This window comes from Phoxinus phoxinus (genome assembly GCF_949152265.1).
Source record: "Phoxinus phoxinus genome assembly, chromosome: 3".
NCBI lineage: Eukaryota > Metazoa > Chordata > Actinopteri > Cypriniformes > Leuciscidae > Phoxinus > Phoxinus phoxinus.
In genome coordinates this window covers 45,992,425-46,016,421 of record NC_136878.1, presented here as the reverse complement: position 1 = coordinate 46,016,421, position 23,997 = coordinate 45,992,425, and the positions used below count along the sequence as shown (strand labels likewise).

Sequence of the window (23,997 nt, the reverse complement as noted above, 5' to 3'; positions counted from 1 at the left end):
TATAGTTATCTTTATTGAAGTGAATTACCGGTAGGTTTAAATCGCCGTCATGCATGAATGAATGATATTTTTGCTATTTTAAACATAATAATCCACAATGATCATATTACACAAAACTGGAATTGCACGTCAAAATAACACCCCCCAAAATTTCACAAATCACGTTTTCAGGGGAGCCCATGTCTTATTAAGGAGAGCCGAGCTCCCCCGTAGTTCGCACCCTGTGTGTGTATATATATACAGTATATATATAATTTCAAATAATATATTTGTTTTAAGGTTTTAGTTAACACTAATATCCCTGGTGTATACATGGAACACAACACATCTTGTTGTCATCGGCACAAACCGCTCTGGCACTGACAGCAAACAGGAAGTCTGTCACTTTCGATTTGTGAACCGGGATTTTTGTTAAACACTCACTATGCTTGCAAACAGATTCCTGGTATTTTAAACCGTGTTGCCATGGTGGGGGATTAAACAGGAAACTGGGAACAGAACGAGTCTCACACACAGTTTCCACATATTGGCTGATTGTGATCAGATTTGATCTGTATGTTGTGCGTCACATCTATAGCGCCACCAGCGGGCAGCAGGAAGTGTGACACATACAATTTGACATAGTCCTCTTATGTTCCCACTTAAATACAAATACATTCCGTCATCGCTGCTTAAGTTGCAGCTATATTTATTATTGTCATTATTATTATTATTTGGTGGAATTTGTTAATTATGCTATAAAGGTATTATTAGTACACACACTGGCCAAGACTGGTTTATGCTGGTTAGTGCTGGTTTTATGATGGTTTAACCGGGCCATGTTCTCCAATAACAATACTTATCTGATTATCTATCTAGTCTGATGAGTTAATCTAGTTAAAAAGCCTGGTGGCTCACCATCAAAACAGCATCCCAAAAAACATACTGAGAAATTCATCATTTAATTAATCTAATCATTGTTTCATAAGTCTATATATCATTAAAAAATATAAATTAGCTTGAAACATAAAACTGTGTAATATATCATATTTTTTCTCCCCATTGGCAATGTTTTGGTCTTGTCTTAAGCACAAATCTAACAGAGCTTAATGAGGTTTAAAGTCACCATGAAATCCAATTTTTTTTATGGACTATTGCCATATTTATTTTAAATGATTCATGGGTGCACATCATTATTATTGTTTTAAATGCATGTTCCTGGTAATCTTGAATCAGAATAAGTTCCTCTTGCAGCATCTCTTCTCTTCTCTGATGATGAGGGCGGGGCAACCTATCAATCACATGAGATCAGCCAATAGCAAACCCAACCAGCTAATCAATTCCCCACAGACACAATCAAGCCCCGCCCACATGTGTGCTTGTTCCAGAAGCGATTCACTCGGATATACGGCACAATAGGGAAGAAAAGACTTGCGCAACTTCCAATTCATGCCGACTTTAAGCTTTAAACGATCGTATTTGCACATATTCTCTGAAATAAACATCATGCACTTCTGCTTCTCGACACACAAGGCAAAAATACTGAGGAAGAAACTCTGCTGTGTTTCTAAAATGTATTTATACGGCAGTGTTTATTAAGATGTTTTTACAGCAAACATGAGCATTCATGACAACGGCTGAACTGTCACTCTGGCCGTTTCTCTGTCAGTTTATGGGACATTTGGACACAGATCCGCCTCTAGCGTCTCCACGTCTGTCACCGTCCGTCCACCATCTCTCAGGAGAGGCGTTTATAGCTCGCGTGTCAGTCCGCTCTTCTCTTTATTACCGTTCTCGTGCTCTTATGAGCATCTGCTCGACACAGACAGCCAGACGAGTGGTTCTCCAGATTGCAACTGACTTTGACCCTGACGCCGTTTCTTTCTGAATTATGGTTGGCCGTCGCTTCTTCTTATGTCTTAGTGCTCAGCGAGTAGTCAAGCGGGTAATTGGCATTCCTCTATCTCATTCTCCTGTGTCACACGGGACCCATGTAATAGACACATAGTGTACACAGCGCTTAAGCTGGAACAAACAGCACGCGCCCCTAGTGGGTTTGGTGGATTATCTGAAGGGTTTGCTGGCATCACTCCGCTGAGATCAAGCTCCAGACCTCGACACACTACTTTTGGCTGTGTCCAATTCCTAAAGACACTGTTAACCCACTGTCGCTGCTGATAAGAGAGGAGAGGAGATAAGATGAGAGTGAAGGAGAAACAAAGGGCGCAGGGCTTCAGATGACGACGACGAATGGATTTGCTTTGGTTTCGGTCACTCTTCAAAATCATGCAGATCACTGTTGTTGTCTATCTGTGAACGCAGAAATAATTCACAGGTGCTTATGGCAGAAATCATTTCACAGGAAAGGTGACAGGTGCGCATTTTCACATTACTCCACGCTTCCTGGACAATCTCCAAGTAATCGCTTTTAACCCTTTAGCTGTCACTCCCCTTTTTGAGAATGGACATTAAAATGCACTATTCAAGCTAAAATGGTTGTAATTCAAGAATGCTTTGGAGTATAGACCTAAGTTTGGTCTTGTTTTAAAGGGAAAAAATTACAGATTATTGCTGATGTGAAAGCACTTCAAAAAATTAAAGTATAAAAAAGTTATGGAAGTTTAAATTTACATTAAATCCAATATAATTTATTTAATATTTTTCTTTTATATAAAATATATATTTTACAAAATAGTTTTTACTATAAAATTACTATAAAATCAAAGCCAAAAATCTAACCAAGGTGTGTTCCAAATTTGAAGTTGATATCATAAAAATTGAAGTTCCCATGAGATTTTGTTTAGGCGTATTACCAAAAGTAGCCTCCGGGTGTCATTAAATTCCATTGAATTTAACTGTATGCATTCTGCCATAATAAATGTATCAATTTCTGTCCAAATATCACTTCTGTCACAAAATATGGAACATTGAGACTCAGACCTTTCTGACAATATGTGTTTTGTCAAGATTAGAAAATATTTTGATCATAAATTATGAAACATAATGATGCCCAAAAGGGGAGGAGCCTGATACAATAATTTAGAGTAATGTTTCTATGGTAACACAATGTCCCAATTTCAAAACAGTTTTCACAGGATGAATTCTGAGATCGTAAGCTTTCAAATGATACCTAATTTATGATAACTACTAAAATATGTAATGTAATAAAAAAAGGCGATAAAAAAGATAATATCATATTTTAGAGGATAATATATATATATATTATAATTTTGAGAAGATAATATAATTTTATAATTTTTTTATTGACAAATACTAGATTATATGTTTTCTTATGAAATTTTAGCATGAAAACCAACATTTTAATGACTAAAAGTGTGTGCGTCGACTTTTTTGTGACAAAGGTCAGAACTCCTGTTATGATGTAGATTTTTTTGAGGTGCGCTCTTGTCATAAATTCATCTATTACTGTTCCTGCATAATTTGTAACAAAAAACAGTGCTGAAATATCTATTAAGGAGTCTTAGACTTTTCCAACAATATATAGTTTGTCATGATTAATTTAGGATTTAATTGTAATATAGTGAGGTAAACGTAGGTGTCCCGTATACGGGACAGTGACAGTTAAAGGGTTAAAGATGTCATCTTCGACAGCATGACAGGGGTCCGAAACAAACAAAATCAAGCCGTGTAAAACCCGTACTGACTGACATAATGAATATTTTTGAAAGAAATATGTTCAAAAGAGTGAAATTTGAATAAACAAATACATAAAAAATGCATTAAACCGAGCAAAAGCGCCGTTTCTACTGTATTTAAAATAAATGCTTTTCTTTTAACCTGTTAGCCACTTGGAAAAATCCCCAGAAATGGCATACCTAAACTAAACCAGACACAGTTCATGAACCCTTTGCACTAAAAGCACAAGTAGGGTCATTTGAAACTTGGCAGTTTATTGTAAATTTAGAATTAATTATTGTCATAATGAAAAACAATTGTTATAAATAGCTGCAAAGTTGTGTAAAGTTATGTAAAATTTTATTTTTATGAAATATCTTTATGAAAATAATATTTAAAATGGCATTGTATCAATCTAGAAATGCAGTGCAGCTAAAACCACATGTCTGACAGTGTTATTTTTTAAATCTGAAGATAAGTCTAAAACTCTGTTTTTAGTTCAATGTTTTTCAAGATCACGTCATATGAATATATTTTGATTAGACTAAAATGCAAACTGATGTGTATTGTCATCTTCTAAGCATGCATTCAGTCTATTATTTCTATTCTCGTTGAGAATCCTGAAAAAAATGATGCAGCTCAACTGTTTTCAACCATGATAATAATCAAAAAAATGTTTCTTGAGCATTAAATCATTATATTAGAGTGATTTCTGGCGGATCATGTGACACTGAAGACTGGAGTAATGATGCTGAAAATGCAGCTTTTCTCCTTTATTCCGTGTGTTCCTGAACTCCTGCTGTTTCTGGCTAGGCAGGGCAGATAAAATATGTATCTTGTCTTAGATAAAAAGCAGGCTTGCTCGTACTTCTTTCTGATATTAAGTTGTTCATCTTCTTGAGAGATCTCTTTTTCAAACCCATGCATGCTTCTTTCTTCATTTCCCGGTGGCAGCAGTTAAGAAGATGAAGGAGTCTCTTGCTGTTAATCTCACTCTGTCTGTTTAAAGACTTCCGTGTATTTCAACACTCATTTGTTTTTTGTATTTGGTGACACTTTACAATAAGGCTGAATTAGTAGCGTTAGGAATATGATTAACTAACAATAAGCAATACATTTGTTACAGAAGAGTTAATAAAGTTAATAGAACCATTCATTGTTAGTTGATGTTAGCTCAGGTTTATTAAATAATATTAACAGATACAACTTTTGATTTTAATAATGTATTAGTAAATGTTGAAATAAAAGGGATACATTTTAATTCTGTCATTAATTACTCACCCGCATGTCGTTCCAAACTCGTAATACTTTTGTTTTTAATGAAATCTGATGTATTGATGTCCCTGCAATGAAAGCCTCAGATGCTTTAAAATGTTCATAAAGAGATCGTTAAATAAACATGTATGAATCGGATGGTTTAGTCCAAGAATAAAAGCCTGTTCATGATATAAAGCGACGTGTCTCTTCAGAAGGCTTGGATTAAACCCCTCAATTCATATGCATTTCTGTTATGAATGTTTTGAACCGTCAGAGTTTTGAATGAATAGACTTTAAATGGAGAGACAGAAATCTCTCAGATTCCATTAAAAATATCTTCATTTGTGCTTTAAAGATGAAGGAAAGTGTTGCGGGTTCGGAACGACACAAGTGTGAGTAAATGATGACAGAATTGTAATTTTGGTATAACTAACCCTTTAATACTAACTAAGAAGCATGCTTTAAAAGAATTGCTCATTGTCAGTTCCTATTAATAAATGTAAATGTAGCTATCTAATGTCAACACATACTTTTTGTAAACTTTTACCATACATTTTTTATGCATAAAGAACCTACATGAAAAGCGCAAGAATGGTCGAGGTGTTCATGTTTTAAATAATTCACTTACCGTATTTTCCGGACTTTTTTTCATAGTTTGGCTGGTCCTGCAAATTATAGTCAGGTGCGACTTATATATCAAAATTAATTCATACTGACTGAGATGAACCAATATAAAACATTACCGTCTACAGCCGCGAGAGGGCGCTCTAGTTAGCGGAGTTGTTCAGAAGCGACACCGAGGAAGAACTCAATGGATTCAGTGTTGAGGAATGAGATCGGGAGCTTGGTGATCTTGCTGACCGGTAACTTGCTTGTTGGACTCGCTGGCTAATGTTAATTTAGGCTATTCAACCTCCCAGATTTATGTTCTTTATGCTGTTGTGCAGCTGAATAACTGTTAATGTGTTACGCTAACACACCGGACACTATTCAGCCTGTTGTTCTGTGTGCTGTTGTGGAGCTGAATAACTTGCCTTTCCAGATTAAATGTCTGTTCTTGGTCTTGGATTTTGTGAAATACATTTCTAAATAAATGCGACTTACAGTCCAGTGCGACTTATATATGTTTTTTTACTCTTCATGACACATTTTTTGACTGATGCGACTTATACTCCAGAGCGACTTATAGTCCGGAAAATACGGTATGTTTACAAAGTAAAAGCTGGAATGCACTACACAACGTTTTAAATCAGATTTTGAACTTTACTGTAGACATCATACACTTGCGGACTCTGTGAAGGGTTACATATTTAAACTGATCATCGTACATTAAACGGATGATGCGACAAAAGCAAATGAAAAACCCATTATAATCCGTGATGCTGTCTACACTACTTCTATTTCTATTTCTATAATCTCAGCACTATTTTCTGTGAAATCTGTTAACTCCCGACTGTTCTGCACGCTGGCTCAGACTTTCAGCAAATTATGTCGGCTGTAAATCGAGATATAAATCATGTAGTGTATCCCAGCCTCAAGCAGGGCGTAGCAGTGATTGTGTCTCGGTTTGTGCCAGTCGTGATGTGTGATCAATATCACAGAGGAGTCCAGACAGTCACGGGGTGCCGGACGACCCAGTTCAGACTCTGTGTGTCTCTAAAGATGCACAGTATAAGAGTAAATCATTCGAGACGATTTCTTCAGGTTACTCACTGAACTGGGACACAAGCGCCAGATTCTGTTTACACGCTGGCCTGGTTAATGGCTCTGTGAATATTTTGTCATTTTCAACATCAGTGTTGTTTTTGTGCAGTACAACAAAAGTTGTACGTTTTATTGATCCACGTTGAGTAAGAATTGAGTCGGCTGAACAAATTGTCCTATCTCGGCCGTCGTGAATGATTTCACGAGTGGACATTTAGAACAACGGCCAACTAAACCCCCAAATCCCATTTAAACACAAATGATGGGATGGCCCTGGAAAGGCAACTGATTGCATGTATAAGCACCCAATCAATAAACTGTCACCGCACGAACAAGACGGACACACAGCAAACCATCAGGGATGAAGGATGGGCGTCTGAGGAGCGCAGACTCTTAAAGATTTCATCTCCAACTCCCCACAGAACAAACACGGGCCGCGGACATGAAATATGCATGGAGCAGTTAACCTGTACTTCTCAGTCATGGCAGGTCGGGTCTTAAGTGGATCCGGCTCAGTCTCGATTTGTTTGGTTAGCTGTGGCTGGATTAGCCATGAGCACAGTCAAAGACCCGACCGGGAATACTGAGCATTACTGCCTTTACCACACTTTGCTCTCTGAGAGCGTGACAGTGACCGGCACCTTTGTCCAATGCTTTGGCTCTAAAAGTATTTTGGTTACACTTATAAAGTATGGTCCGTCATTGTTAGGTAACTAGGCTGGAAAAAAAGAAAAGGCGTTTGGATGACTGATGATGTGGAGGTAATACACTGTAAAATCTAACTTTGTTATTACTAATGGTGCGTTCACACCGGACGCGAATAGCACGTCAGGCACGAATGATTTCAATGTTTAAGTCAATGCAAAGACGCGTTACGCGCGTAAAAACTTACTGCGGCGCGAATGAGGCGTAGAGTGCGGCGCGGTAGACGCGAATTTGCACGTCAAGTTTGCGCGAATTGAGCGTCTGGCGCGTTAAGCGCGAATGATTTATGTAGTGCTTTTTGTGCATTCACGCATTTGACGCACATAAATTCCGCTTCAAATTTATGTTTTTATGAATGGACACAAAGTGATTAAGCGTATAACTAGACGCGGCAGGCGCGAATTTGACGCGCTATTCGCGTCCGGTGTGAACGCACAGTAAGATTTTTTTAGTTAACTTTACTTAATGTCCAATAATTTGTTGATCTTACTTAAAATATTTTAGTAATCTGTACTGTTTGCAAGCTATGCCTTTGTCGCTCAGAAAACACAAGTAAACAGTGCTTGACTGGTTTGAGGACCATTTTGCCAAAGCAAAAATACAGGCGGGACAAATGGTTTTTGAGGCGGGGCAATTCCTTTCACTTATTGCTTCCACTTCTGCAGTCATCGTTCATTTTACAGTAACCTGGAATGTTATTGTCAATAAAACAAAAAAAATTTGAGAGAACGTCACATAAGTTGACTTCATAAATTCATGTTGATATCCTACAATTTCTCACCGTTATTGTGATTAGTGTTCCCTTTGGTTGGGCATTTGGAACGTCATTTATATTATTGTAATTCTCTTCCAATTGATGAAATCGCAGTTGTTTGATTTCAAAGGAAGTGAACTAATAAATATTATATATATTTATACTTAAATTAAGTCATTGTTTTGAATGAATGTATTAATGATATATAACATAACTTTAATGTATAATAATGATCTTTTAACGTTTTATTGCTAACAATTATGGTATAAACTTTTAATTGGGTTGATATAATCCCTCTATATTTGTGACAATATCTTGTTATTTTTCTTGAGTCAAACGCAGACTTCAGCATGCAAACCACAACAATGGTAACAAATTTTTTTTTTTTGTTAATTAATTAGACCGTTACAATTTTATTTGCTGTCTCTTGTCAGTATAACCCCAATAACGATAGCAAATACAATTGTAAATAAAGCCAAAAATAGTAAAACAAAGCAATTAATTTATTCATGCCGCAATGGGAGTACACTTCCTCAGATCACTGATAGAATTAAGTTGACAAAACTTAAATGGATTAAGTTATGCTTACTTATTTAAATTAAGGCAATGAGTTTGCACAATTAAATTTAATTAGTTGAATAGGGTAAATTAGGTAATAAGGTAAGCCAAACCTAGTTTAATATCATGGCTAACCTCTAAATGTTTTTTTTTTTCTTTATTGATCCCTGATTACACTATAATTTAATACAAAATATAAAACAATACACTATATTCTGTAAAGTCCACTAATGTTAGACAAGATGTCTTGCAAGATGTAATGCATGCCAAACGAGTAATGCTACATTAACACTTCATCTACTACAGAAACAAGATTAACTAGTGATGTTCGAAATAGCTAATTTAGCACTGAGATAGTTTGTAATTAGGCAATCATTAATTACTGAATGAGATTAGCCTCATTAAGAACCAATATCTAACAATGACAAATTATAGAGAATTACCAAGGATTTGCTAATCACAACATTAACGTGTCTCAGACGTTTTACTCTGAACATGGTCATAACATTCATAATTAATTACTCAAGTGTTACCTAGTTACTCTTCAAGAACTATTAGTGTTCTGGACCATTATTTTAAAGTGTCTTTCTACTTCAAAATGTCAAATTTAATTCACTGTGCTATACTTGCAATGTGTTTTGTTGTTATTTGTGAAATTTAATAGCAATTTTTTTGACAATTGCTTCAGAGGAAAATCATGTGTGTGTGTGCGTGTGTCATGATAATCAGAACAAAAGTGAATGAACTTCTAATCCCATGATGCACTGCAAATGGCATGACATATTCTGTAGGAATAGGATGATACACTTATCTCCCGAATCATTACTACTGCGGTACTTGGGTGCCAAATCGATATGTGTGATTAGAAAAAATTGTGATTCTACAAGTAGGCCTATAGTGACATTATACCATGCGAAAAAATAAATAAATAATAATAATACAATTATACAGACTATGAAACTCTGGATCACAAACCCAGTCTGGAGTCGCACGGGTATATCTGTGGCAATAGCAACTATACATTGTATGGGTCAAAATGATCCATTTTTATTTTATGCCAAAAATCATTAGCATATTAAGTAAAGATCATGATCCATGAAGATATTTTGTACCGTAATTTCCTACCGTAAATATATAAAACATGTATTTTTGTGAGTGAATGCAGCACAATCGTGAACATAAATGCACAACTTTAAAGGAGATTTTCTCAATGGTTCGATTTTTTGCATCCTCAGATTCCAGATTTTCAATAGTTGTGTCTCGACCAAATATTGTCCTATCCTAACACACCACACATCAATGGAAATATTATTTATTCAGCTTTCATAGTATGTATAAAATAATGTGTATGAAGATTCACATTTCCAAAAAAAAAAATATATATAATATATTTTTAATTTTTTGTTTCTTTCAGGATCGTCGATCAGTACGGTAATACACAATGGTCATTAGAAATCCTTGGACTTCACTGCATTTAAGAGTGTCAATAAAATGTCCAATAGAATTAGTTTTGGGTGGTATGACCATATACATCTGTCTCATAAGGCACTTTTCCACTGCATGGTACGGCTCACTTAAATAGTTAAACCTTGGTTGAGGTTCCAAGCGAGCCGTGCCGACACTAAAATGTGAAGTGTAAACACTGCAGATCACTGATTGGTCAAAGAGAATCGTCACCGCCAGGGACACTAAACCCTCCTGTGCATTTGTTTGTGTCGTGTTTACAATGATGTCACGGCAGTAGAGGCGGCAATCTATATATATATATATATATATATATATATAATCAGTCTATAATCCCAGGCACTTTGAAGTGGTTCTAAACTGCAGTGGAAAAGCAAACCGAGCCGAGCCTAACTACAAAAGTATTTTTTTTTTAAGATTTGGCCTTTTCACAGTACAGTATATGCAGTAACTTCTCTCCACCTCGTCTATAATCAAAGACTAAAATAAAGCAATTGAATATGAATTATATTGATTGTAGAATAAAATAAATCTAAATCATAAAAAGAATTGCAAAAGTTACATCAATATTTTTTTTTCCACCGCTATTGAGTGGCCAAATCACAGCTGTGCTGATCCTCAGGACAGCATGATCGATAGTGTGGTGTTGCATATACATATAGATGTAGTTTGAAAGAGTAAGGAGAACGTTTTATGTCATTTGCAATGCTTCATGGGAATTGGCCTTCACTATTTTGCCGCAATTTGCATTTCTGTGGTAACGGTGGATCTCTTGAAATCAGAATCATTCTAAGTAGTTCTTCATAAACATGAGCATTTATAATTCTGGAGCTCATGATTGGTGTGTGTCAAAAGGTTTTTGGTTGAACACATATTGCTCTATAGCAGGGGTTTTCCAAGTCTAAGACAGTGGGCCTCCCTTATGACACAACTTACCCAATGGCCAATTGCCAACTTACCCAATTTGTGTTAACTTGAGAAGTGACTGTCAGTGAAATGTGACCCAATTCCGATTTTTTTGCTCATATGTGATACAGATCGGATGTGTTCTATGTTCTTATGTAAACAGGAAAAAAACGCATGCATACGGATATTTCGAGATGGGTTTCGGGCCTCATTCATATGTGGAAATAAATCAGATATGTGTGACCAATGCGACTGTCATGTAAACAGGCAGATCGGATTTTCTGAGGCATTAGGCGACGTCTTTCGCGGTTTAATGACGAGAGAAACCCCGACGCGCATCTACAAAGGGACGGATGACCGACAAAACGTTGTGTCGTCGTAGGAGAGGAATGTGGACAAACGTTGACACAACATATGTTTTTAGCTCATCCTAAAATTTCGGAACCACTGCTCCTCGTTAAAGCCAATATTTAAAGACGATATGCTCCCGCCAGTCCTGAGATCTCTCTGCAATGAAGACACTTTTCCCCGGCCTCCGCCTCAAAATCATGGTGATGTTTGTCGAACTTAGCAAATCGCTAATAGTAAACTATTTCTGTGAGCTCATCTAAAGTATAGCATTTACAACGGAGATGTAAAGGCTCATTTGTTTTCTAAACAGAAAAAATGGAAATAAACACAACACAGTGATACAGAACATAAATATTAAACTGCCTTTAAATGCCTGTGTGTGTGTGTGTGTGTGTGTGTGTGTGTGTGTGTGTGTGTGTGTGTGTGTGTGTGTGTGTGTGTGTGTGTGTGTGTGTGTGTGTGTGTGTGTGTGTGCGTGCGCACAATTCTTGATTGCATAGATTCCTTTTGTAATTAACAAATTTGCCAAAAAACATTAAATATGACTGGAACTTTATGGCTGTAGACACTCCTCTCTATCCTTGTTCCTCACTCAAAAGAAAAACACCAGATGACTTATTCTGCAGTGATCAGATTGTTTTCCACACTGATCTAGTGTCTGTGAACAGGATCCACACATGAGTGTGACACGTACATTAAACAAGCAGCTGCTAATTAGACAGAATGGCGCACACCAGTGAAACCCAGTAAAATAAATAACCAGTCTCTCACTACAGGGACACGGCTTCATCCTTCTGCGAACGTCTTCGTCAGGGGGCCTTCAACATAAAGCCTCACGGTGCGGGGGGAAATCGCCCCTGTCCAGAGCCATTACGCCTGTGCCGAGAGAGCGGCCTCTACATATCTCAAGTTAATTGAAGTTGTGATGCAGCACCGGCCGCTGGGAGTAGCGATGGGTCTTTGTAATGGAAGTGGGAGATAAATTGTTTGCGACTTTTTGAGGCATCTCATCCCACTCCATCTCTCGGTTTCACCTCCTCCCACTCCTGGCGCACACAATAAGAGGGAAGTTTATTTTTATATATTATGCCTCTGCTGTGGTGCAAATGGGCCAGAACATGTTCAGATGGGTCAGCGGTGTCCCCTGAGGGAGTCTGTTTTACTGCCAGTTGGAAATATAATACTAACATTGCAGGGCTGTGAGCATCGCACCACGCTTGCCCATCTTTCCTTCGGCCCCCCGTCTGGAAGTGCTCTTGGTTTACAAACGGGGGGCCAAGACGTTTACTCAAATCTTGCAGTGAAACTACAACAACACACACACATGTGAAGGTTGCTGGATGCGCTCCATCTGCGTGGATTTTTTGGCAAGTCAATAAAATGAAGTTACTCTCCTTTTGGCCTGTAACATCACATGGCTCTACTCGAATAGCAAGAGTAATAGTGACTCCTAATAGCGAGTCTAAAATAATGCAAAATAAAGGTTTACATCCAAGACCCCCTTTTGATCTATGGGTTTAACTGTTTAAATCTACACAGATTAACAAAATAAAGCATACAGGCTTTGTACAATGGGGTGCGTCAATGAAGGGAAAAAGAAACGCACTTGGTTGTATTGAATGTGCACTCGTAGCGTACTTCCAATCTCAAAAGTATATTTTTAAAGAACTGTACTTGCAGATAATATAATACTAATGAAATAAAAGGCCACTTGAGTGCACTTAAAGAGAGTAGACTTTCATAACTATGTTTCTTAACACACTTAAAGGCACACCGCGGACTTTGTGACCTAAAGAGTTGAAGCATATGAGTTATTTTAAATGATTCCTCAGGCCAATATACAGCGTTTGACACTATCAATGCTCCGGGCGGGGCTGTCCTCTTGATATACCGCCTATGTAAGTTGGGGGAAGACGCACCGTCTTTGGTCAGGTCATGTGACCTGGAGAATGCCTGGAGAACGAATCACTTTACGGCCGTCACGTGACCACAAGCTCTGATGTACTCAAGGAGCTAACGCTTTTGCTACTATTTTTCCGCCTGCTCGACTCCTGGCCATGGCTGAGGCAAGGAAAAAGTTTAAAACTGCTTCTGAGGAGGCAAGAAAGAGAAATCGCGAGAGGGGTCGTGGATGTCTTCTTGACTTTAGCGACAGTGCTGCGGCGCTTGTGGCCACTAGGGGCGCTAGACGTGAAAGTTACAGGTCTAGCGCCCCTAGTGGCCAAAAGTTCAGCGGTGTGCCTTTAAGTGCACCTCATTGATGCTATACTGCATCCGAATGTATCCATGTTCCAACATCCACTGGAAGTTATAGCATCTCACTGGCCTTGGTTTTGAAATTAAAGGGTCAGTAAATGTGGTCAAGGCTCTCCACATACTATTGACCAGGTAGTTCAATTCACTCACTGCCACTGTAAAGTTCATTTTGGACATTTTGGACATTGTTACTGCTGAACCTTCATGAGGAAACCATCTCAGGATTATCATAGCACACTACAGCTTTTACTCTCATGGCGAGAACAAAACTTTCACAAACTGCTGAAGAGGAACTACTCTTCCCTCGTGACCTGCACTTTTTCAGAGTCCACGTCTCTTTAGCCTTCTCTCCAAAATGCATCGCAGCGTGTGCTGTTCATGAGACGAGCGGAGAGGTGATGTGGAGAGATAAGACAGTGGACGGGAAAGGAGAGTGTGTTAAAGACAGGATAAATGAAGTTCTGGAGATTGTGCATAACTCATATGTCCTCGTTTCTCTTTTAAGGACAAACCGTTTACTGAGTAAATCATCTCACGCCCTTTACGTCATTTATCTTCTCTCTTTTTTTTTTTTATACACAGGAATAGATAACCATGACTACAGCATTTTCAGCATGTAGTAAATCATGCGCTGCCCTCTAACGCCTTTCAGCAGAGGTGTGTGTCTCACAGGCTTGTGTGTGTGTGTTTCAGCAATGGACCCCGATCAAGAGAGCGTAGAGGCGCTGATGCAGAGGTTTAAAGAGAGTTTCCGGACCAACACCACTATGGAGATAACACACTTCCAGAACGTTACACACAGCTCCTCCACTGGCCGGAAGAGAGGACAAACTCACACCAGAGGTTTGCAATGCACTGACCCAATGACACACACAAACCAAAAGCTCTTGTTGTAACCGAGTAGATTTCTCACATGTGTTTCATTGGCGTATCGCTGTTAGATCGGTTCCCAAACCTAGTGCACTAAGAAGGGAAGGATGAGGTTGCTCTTTAATAATACAATTTTGACATCCACGAAATAACCAATAGAGCGCTGCGGGGATGAATCCTAAAACCTTTAAATAAATTATTTGTTTTCAACTTCCGGTTACATCGTCCTGAAGTCAATGCGTTTTTGGTAAAATGCCTGAAATGAGGTGAACATGAGGTTTATATATATATATATAAATACAAGCCTTTTTTTTGTTATAATTTTGATGATTATGGCTTACAGCTTATGAAAACATTTTCACAATATTCTATATTCAATATTTGGGGTTTCATAAGCTGTAAGCCATAATCATCAAAATTATAACAAATAAAGGCTAGCAATATCTCACTTTGCATGTAATGAGTCTATATAATATATTAGTTTCACATTTTATGTTGAATATTGAAATAAATGAACTTTTGCACGATATTCAAGTTTTTCGAGTTTCACGTGTATAACCTACACTGAAATAAATTAAAAATAAATACAAACAATGTTGGGTTGTTTCAACCCATGTTTGGGTCAAATATGGACAAACCCAACCGTTGAGTTAAACATTTAATAAAAAAATGTAAACCAATGGTTAGGTTTGTCCATATTTGACCCAAACATGGGTTGAATCAACCCAGCATTTTTTATATATATAGTTTTTCTAAACGGTTCCATTCCAAACAAATGCCATTTTCTGACGTTTATTTCATATGTCAGGCTTTACCGGGTTAAGAGCTTATTTTCTGAATCGACACTGTCCAGCAGTGAGTGTTTCAGAGAGAGCAGCGTCTCTCGTTGTGTGTGCTGTGAATGTGAATGAGGAAATACACACAGACACACAGGTGAGAAGGCCTCCATCACACTGAGACCGGCTCATTACCCTTGCAGATTTCACTACAGTGCACATCAGCTGGAGTGAGTCAAACTGGTGGAGACAGACAAACCAATTACAAACTTAACCACATGTTAAAACCAAAATTAGCTTGATCTGTGAACGAACTGTTTAGTTAAATTAGACATCTGTCTCTCTGTCATGACACCCGTATGTATGAGTATCTGGTGAATTATGATCAGAAAAGTAGAACACAAAACATGTTTTTTAAGCTTGATTTTGTTTTAATAAATATCATAAGCTATGGTGACACTTTATTTTATGGTCCAATTCTCACTCTTTACTAACTATTAACTTCAACCTCAATAAACTCCTAATTACTGCTCATTAATAGTTAGTAAGGTAATTATAAAGTTTATGGCTGGATTAAGGGATGTAGAATATGGTCATGCAGAATAAGGCATTATTATGTGCTTTATAAGTACTAATAAACAACCAATAAAATTATATTAATATGCATGCTAATAAGCAAGTAGTTAATACTGAGAATTGGACCCTAAACTAGACAAATTGTATTTCTTTTGATAGTATAATGTAAATGGTGTTAAAAGATCATAATACAAATACAAAGTAGTTCATATGAAGCATGCTGACATACTTTAAGTATGATCTTGTGGAAAATAAGTACTACAATACTTTAAAATAAATGTGCGTGAACTGGATATAATCTTTTTGGACACTTAATTCCATATGAATTGCAATTAAATGAAAATGAATTAGTTTGCATTTGTAGTAAATGTAATCATCTGAGTGTTTTTGACCCACATAAGTAGGACTTAAATATATCTTTATATATAATTGCGTACAGTAATTAAGTATAGTATGTGATTATGTCCAAAAAACTTGTCATTTCACAATTTTCCATTTCCGTTAAGTATGCTCAGATCCATTAACACGGTGTAAACATCAAATTAAAACATAAATATGCATTGAACTAAAAAAAAAAAAAAAACACAGAAGAGACTTTGCCTCATCGTTTCATAAATTCACAACACGCCACTGACGCCCAATCAGGTCAGAGCTTAAAAACATCCCATCCCATTAGCCTCAGCGCTCAGCCACAATTTACCAGCGCCGGTCTCCACCCTGAGATTAAACCCGAGCGAGTGCGTAGTGTGCCGGGTCGGGCCGCTAACATAGAGAAGCGTGGACAGAATCCATATTAGCCTTGATTTTTAAACTCCTCACCGCACCGGCTCACTTTCTTGGGCTCTTTGAAATAAAATCTTTGCTGGACCTTTAATTGTTGCCCACAAAAATGATTGCCTTTAGCACAAAACTCTTCTTTTTTTTTTCCTTCTCTGCATCCACTGAGGATAACAAACAAGCTAATGGGACGAACTCTGGCGCAGAGAACTCAATTAAACCGAGAGGAAGTGAGAATCCATCGTGACGCTACATAGATTAGGCCTTTCCAGAAATAAAAAGGAACCAAATGAATCAAATGCACAGTCAAATATTACGGTCAGTGTGATACTGTAATACCTCTGTGCCTGACGCTGCATTTTGTGTCGAGAAATTCAGTTTTTCTCTCATGGCTGGTGATTTTGCCTTCCACACAATCCCCGCCGCACATTTGCATGGATTTACACGCGGGCTTGCTCTCTTAAGTAGATTAGGACTCGGGAAGGTTGAGGGAGGGGAGCTGCTTATGCCAGTGTGGTGGTCAGAGATGCCAGCCTGGAACACACTTGATTGGTTTTGAAGTTCTTGAGGATTGTGCAAATGGTGTAAATGAATATTTCAACCTTCTCACGCTCATTTTGTTCCAAAAAAACTGATAAAAGAGCATCATAAAATACAATTAAAGTAGATCATTCATATGAAGCATGTGCTGACAGATTTTGAAAGTGAAGGTGAAAGTGAATTAGTGAAATTGTTATCACAACTTTTTATCTTTTGTCATATCAACTTTGATAACTAATGTGTGAAGATAACATACTATTTTGAGTTTCTGTTTATTAAACCATTCTTCTTCATTGTATTAACTTACATTTTAATTACAACAAACTAAATTTTTTAAGGCAACAAGGTAACTTGCTTTTTTAAGTTAAACCAACATTTTTTTTACAGTCTAATTGCATGTTAATTGCAAGTCAATTGCAATTAATAATAATGTTTTTATAGTTTACATTTATAATAAATGCAATTTGAACTTTAGAATGTTTTTGACCCACTTAGGTAGGACTTAAATACATATTTTATATGTAATTTAATAATTACTTCTATTGTCTTTGACATATGTTTAAAGTGTACGACTGAATGAATTTAAATATACTTTAATTTCATTTGTTTTGAAACTTGTATGTACAATTTTAAAACTTATTTGTCATATTGTAGACAAAAAATCAAAATAAGTAGCCTTTTATTTAATTTTATATTAAACGCAATCACAGATATATATTATAATATATATTTTTTTATATAATATACTTTATATACGTTTTATGGACAACTGGTGCATAGTTTTGGAATGACGTGAGAAAATGATTTCAGAATCAACGTCTTGCATGAACTATACCTTGACATGTAGGAAGGAGACTAGTGCGAGTTCAATACGCTTGATTGAGCTCAGCGTGAGGTTTCTGTGTGTGTGCCCTCAGAGTCAATCAATTACCATTGTGGATCTTTAACGCCATTCAGTCAGAATAATTTCCCCAAACATGACAAGACAGCGAGACAGTTCTGGGCTGGTGTCAGTGTGGTAAGTGTGTGTTGGCAGCACAGATATGAAGTGTCTCTCTGACAGTGATTAGCTATGCTAACGTGACCCGTGTGTCTGCAGGGAGAACACCATCTGTGTCCAAGCCGAGAGGTCTGACACGAGCACTCGTACTCCTGACACTAATTATTCACAGCCTCTGTCACACGCTGAAGAAAGGAATCAGACCACAGGTGGATGTTAGCTGGATAGTTGGATAGTTGGTCTCCTCAACATTTGATGGACAATTAGATTGACCTAACTTGGATAATGTTTCTCGTTCATTTCCGTAAGTCTTTTTTCATGTGGAAATCAGTCTTTAAAGGGATAGATCATTTGAAAATAAAAATGTTGTCATCATTTACTCACCCTAATGTTGTTCCAAACCTGTATGTGTTTCTTTCTTCTGTTGAACATAAAATAATATATGTGACCCTGGACCATAAAACCAGTCTTATGGGGCTCTTTTTAAAACAAATTGAGATTTATACATTATCTGAAAGCTGAATAAATAAGCTTTCCATTGATGTATAGTTTGTTAGGATAGGACAATATTTGGTCGAGATACAACTATTGAAAATCTGGAATCTGAGGGAGCAAAAAATCTAAACATTGAGAAAATCTCCTTTAAAGTTGTGCATTTATGTTCACGATTGTGCTGCATTCACTCACAAAAATAAGATTTTGACATATTTAAGGTAAGAAATGTACAAAATATCTTCATGGAACATGATCATTACTTAATATCCTAATGATTTTTGGCATAAAAGAAAAGTGAATAAGTTTGACCCATGCTGTGTTTTGTTGGCTATTGCTACAGATATACCGTGCGGCTCCAGACTGGTTTTGTGATCCAGGGTCACATACATATATATATTTTAAAGAATTTTGGTAATCAAACAGTCCTTTGACTTCCATAGTAGGAAAAAAAATAGGTGACACTTTATTTTGACGGTCCCTTTATAACATTCTGTTGACTATAAGTAATTACTGTACATGTCAACTAACTCTCATTAGAGTATTAGCTTAATAACGGCAAATAGCTCTTTATTGTGATGGTCCTTCAACAGACCCTATACCAGCCTACATATACTCTACTAATACTCTGCTAATACTCTACTAATACTCTACTAATACTCTACTAATACTCTGCATATACTCTACTAATACTCTACTAATACTCTACTAATACTCTGCATATACTCTACTAATACTCTACTAATACTCTACTAATACTCTACTAATACTCTGCATATACTCTACTAATACTCTGCATATACTCTACTAATACTCTGCATATACTCTACTAATACTCTACTAATACTCTACTAATACTCTGCATATACTCTACTAATACTCTACTAATACTCTACTAATACTCTGCATATACTCGACTAATACTCTACTAATACTCTGCTAATACTCTACTAATACTCTACTAATACTCTGCATATACTCTACTAATACTCTAATGAGAGGTAGTAGACATGTAGGTGCAATGTTACTTATAGAAAAAAGCATGTGTTAAGCATTAACAAATGCATATTTCTTAAGTCTGTATGACCAAAAATGACGGAGTATTTTAAGTCTATTTTGCTGCTATGTAAAAAAAAAAAAGAGCAAAATGCCCCGGCGCGTTTGCCGTCCCCAGAGGGTTAAAGGAACCATCAAAATAAAGTGAAACCAAATAAGTCAAAGGCTACCATAAACCGTTTGGTTACCAAGATTCTTCAAAATATCTTCTGTTTGGTTCAACAGAACAAAGAAACTCATACAGGTTTGAAACAACATGAGGGTGAGTATGTGATGACATAATTTTAATTTATAAGTGAACTATTTCTTTAATGATAGTCCATCTTTGTTTTGACGCAGTTTTAAGTGGGTGTTGATGAAGCATTATTGCTGTCACGATCCCTGTGTCTGTCTTGGACTCTTATTTTGAAGATCTGTGTGTCCAAATGTGTTGCATTGTTCACTTCATGTTTTTCCCTGCTGCTGTTCCCTTGTTAGTTACAATAGCTACTCATTTGCCTCCCTGAATGCCTGAACATTACAATTGCCTTCCATTTCTGCACATTTTAAATATTTTTCCGCTACTGCAAGCCTGAGTAATTCACAGCCAACCCTAATCAAACACACTGGTAATTAGGAAGTAATCCTGAAGGTCTTGATTTGATTGGTCAGGTATGTGTGATTGGGGTTGGAGGAAGAAGGACAGCGGTTCTCCATAACTGTGTGAGACGGATGTATATGGCTTTAAGATGCCATTAAAAGAAGTTTAATTTTTCAAAAATCAGGAGACAGCAAGTGAAGATAACATTGATTTTGGACGTGCCTCGATCCCTCTCCTACCTCACATGCATCCTCCGAAGACAGCATTGATAAGCTTTCGGGCACAGACGAATGTTTCTTCCTTGCAAAAAAGAAGTATAGCCTAAGTCAAGTTTATTTTAGTAACACTTTATTTCGATAGTCCACTTTAGACATTCTACTAACTATAAGTAGATTTGCAACTACATGTCAACTAGCAGTCACTAGAGTATTAGTAGACTGTCTGCTTAATATCTGATAACACTTTATTTTGATGGTTTCCTAACAGATATTATACTGACTATAAGTAACTTGTCAACTTATTATCCTAACTCGAACCCTAACACCTAACCCTAACCCTAACCTAACAGTCTACTACAGTCTACTAATACTCTAATGACAGTTAGTCGACATGTAGTTGCAAATTTACTTAGTAAAAGTTGAATGCCTAAAGTTGACTATCGAAATAAAGTGTAAACTTTATTTTAAGTAAACTCATGTAATGGTCAAGTACATTTCCCAATTATACTTCATGTAAGTATACTAAAATCAATGTAGTAGTAATATATAAATAAATAAATGAGCTATTTCAATCTTTAAAAAATCTAATTAAAAGTGTACTGTTAAAGAGTAACAGTAGTAAGCCTTCAGTACACAGTTCAGTTTTCCTTTTTTATTTTTATTATTATATTTATAAAGTATTCTTAGAATACTTAAAGGGATGCTTCACCGATTAGCATAAAGTTTTGTATCAGTAGAAACCCGGTAGTATTCTCGAATGACCGTGCTTCTACCCCTCATGTCCCCCTGAGACGAGAGATTTATGTATTTTTTGTCTAGAAAAAATCCTCAGATAATGCAAAAATAGTCATTTAGCGTCATCATCATCAGAGGCTTCATTAGCCAGAGGCGAGAGACTACAGCCAGTAGTAGGAGAGAGTGTCGCATGTTTTCAGCAAAATGAATATAAATCCGATCAGTATTTCAATTAATGTATCAACTAAATCGTCACGGAGACTCACGATAAAACAGCGTCTTTTCAACTAGTAGCCTAGCTGTATCATTTCTTCCGATACTGGCCTCTGTAACCGGGAGGCGTGGCCTCTGTAACCGGGGGGAGTGGCCTCTGTAACCGGGAGGAGTGGCTTCGTAGGGCAGCGTAGTGCATTCTGGGAATTGCTGTCTTTCATCCACATGAACCAAAAATAAATTGACTGGCTTTTCTCAGTAAATACATTTACCCCATTTAAATACACATTCATCTTTCCAGCGGTTAAATATCCCTTTAAGTTTACTTTTCTTAAATATATCTAAAAGTGCAAGGCAAATATATGTTATACTTGTCAGTATAAGCCAAGTGTACTCGATGTAAGTATATTTATCTTTCAAGTACAAAAAAAAAGTAAGCAAAGTATAGTTATATATTTAATTTAAAACAAGTATTTATTTGAATAAAGGTCTTGTGTGAACGGTCCTCCAGAAGGATATGCGTACAGTATATAAACAGCACGGCTGCTCATAGGGTTCAGATCTGAGCTTATATCCACATGTAATTCCGATGAAAGCTGGTGCAATTCAGTGCCACTGTAAAGGGACAAATGAAATATATTTCACACAGGCATATTTTTTTCTGCTGCCAGTAAATAGATTCTGTGAAAAATAGGCCCACAATCAAATATGAATTGAACAGATCTATGTTGTTGAGAAAGCACTAGGTTTATGAATACATTTAGTAAGTGACTTGTGCTGTATGTGAACAACACATGACTGCAGTGATATTTCATCGTAACGGATGCTGCTGCTTTATAGGCATTGTGTGCTTATACTTGCTTTCTAGTCGAAATTACATTTTCACAGCCGTGTTGTGTTTATAATCACGCTCTCACATTTTCTAACGTGTAGATTTTAAGGTGTTGCTTTTTGCACATTTCACTCTGTTACTGATTTGATCATCGTTCTGAATCTGATCTGAATGTAGTTTTTGACAAAACTTTTTTTTTCCCATGAAACTTACATTCAAGTGTTGATAAAAGAGAGTGCATGAAGCTGAATACAACATTTAAAGCAGAGAGTCTTTAAAATGTATCTTTATTTTGATAAATGTGACCCTGGATCTCAAAACCAGTTATGCGTCGCACGGGTATATTATAAATGGCAATAGCCAACAATACATTTTATGGGTCAAAATTGTCAATTTTTCTTTTATGCCAAAAATCATGAGGATATTAAGTAAAGATATTTTGTAAATTTCCTACCGTAAATATATAAAACATGTATTTTTGTGAGTGAATGCAGCACAATCGTGAACATAAATGCACAACTTTAAAGGAGATTTTCTCAATGTTTAGATTTCTTTGCATCCTCAGATTCAATAATTTCAATAGTTGTATCACGACCAAATATTGTCCTATCCTAACACACCATACATCAATGGAAAGCTTATTTATTCAGCTTTCAGATAATGTATAAATCTCAATAATAATAAAAAAAAACTTTGTGACTGGTTTTGTTGTCCAGGGTCACATATTGCATGTTCAGATTGATATTCATAAAAACAAAAATATTCTGGGGGCCATGACGTTTTTGTGAAAATATCAAACATGCTGTTGCTGACTGGCAACTTTTTTTCAAAAACGCTGGCGGGGAAAGAGTTAATATGCATGTCTGTAGTGTTTCTTGGCTGTTGAAACACCATTAATAAAAGAAAGAGTAATATTCAGTGTAGTCGGCATATACTTGACCCTGGAAACTAAAGCTGCTGTTCAGAGATTAAAATGGTTGTAGTTTTTCTCTCTTGTGCTTTTCTTTTTTCACTAAGTAATGTTCCCTTGACTGGGCTCTGCTCATCTGCATATACCTCTAGTTACATCTCAGTGTTTCTCTCTCCTCTGTTAGACCGTCTGGCTTGATCTGTTCAGACGTCTCTCTCAGGTCCTCTTACATGAGATCTCTTCTTGCTCTACTTCTGTGTTCATTTGAGTAGTTTGAAGCTTAAACATGAAAGTTTGGAGCGTATGCGAGTCTTCGAGAGAGGAGAGGTGATGATGATGTGTGAAAGAGAAAGGCAGGTTTCTCAGGCACATTTCAATCTTTTTTTATTTTCTTTTTTTATGACAATAGAGTGTGATTACAGCTCAGAGCGCCAGACAGGTTGTGTGTGTATGATTTACAGCTGTTGAGGGTTTTGTTTGTAGCCCTGAAGGAGGTGAGCGAGATAGAGTTACTGCAAAACCTCAGTCACACTTTTTAGAAACATGTTTCTATTTACAGAACATTCTTGGGTTCAAAAGTCTGTGGCATCTAGTGAAAATGCATGTGTTTTGAAGTTTATTGGAAAGTTATCGACAGCAGCAAATGCAAATGTGGCTACTGTATGTGTGTTTGTTTGCATGTGTTTGTTTGCACACACACAAACACAAACACACAGAGTGCATATGCATGCACAAATAGCCAAGAGCAATGACTCTGAGTGTCTCAGCAGGTTTATAATGAGAGTGTCACTCCGGCCCCTGTGGTTCTCAAGGGCCAAGACAAGCATCACTGCGACCCGCTGGAATAAACAC

General features: G+C 36.9%; 1 protein-coding gene across 2 annotated transcripts in view; it reads left to right on the top strand.

Annotated features, from left to right (window-relative positions):
• astn2 (astrotactin 2) overlaps window positions 1-23,997 on the top strand; it is a 506,843-nt gene that overhangs the window by 186,107 nt on the left and 296,739 nt on the right. Inside the window, exon 4 of one of the 2 annotated variants that reach the window (XM_079606411.1) lies at window positions 14,264-14,413. The exons of the other annotated variant lie outside the window; for it this stretch is intronic. Within the exon in view, the coding sequence (XP_079462537.1) occupies window positions 14,264-14,413 (150 nt within the window). The remainder of the gene's footprint in view (window positions 1-14,263; window positions 14,414-23,997) is intronic. 2 annotated transcript variants of the gene reach the window in all.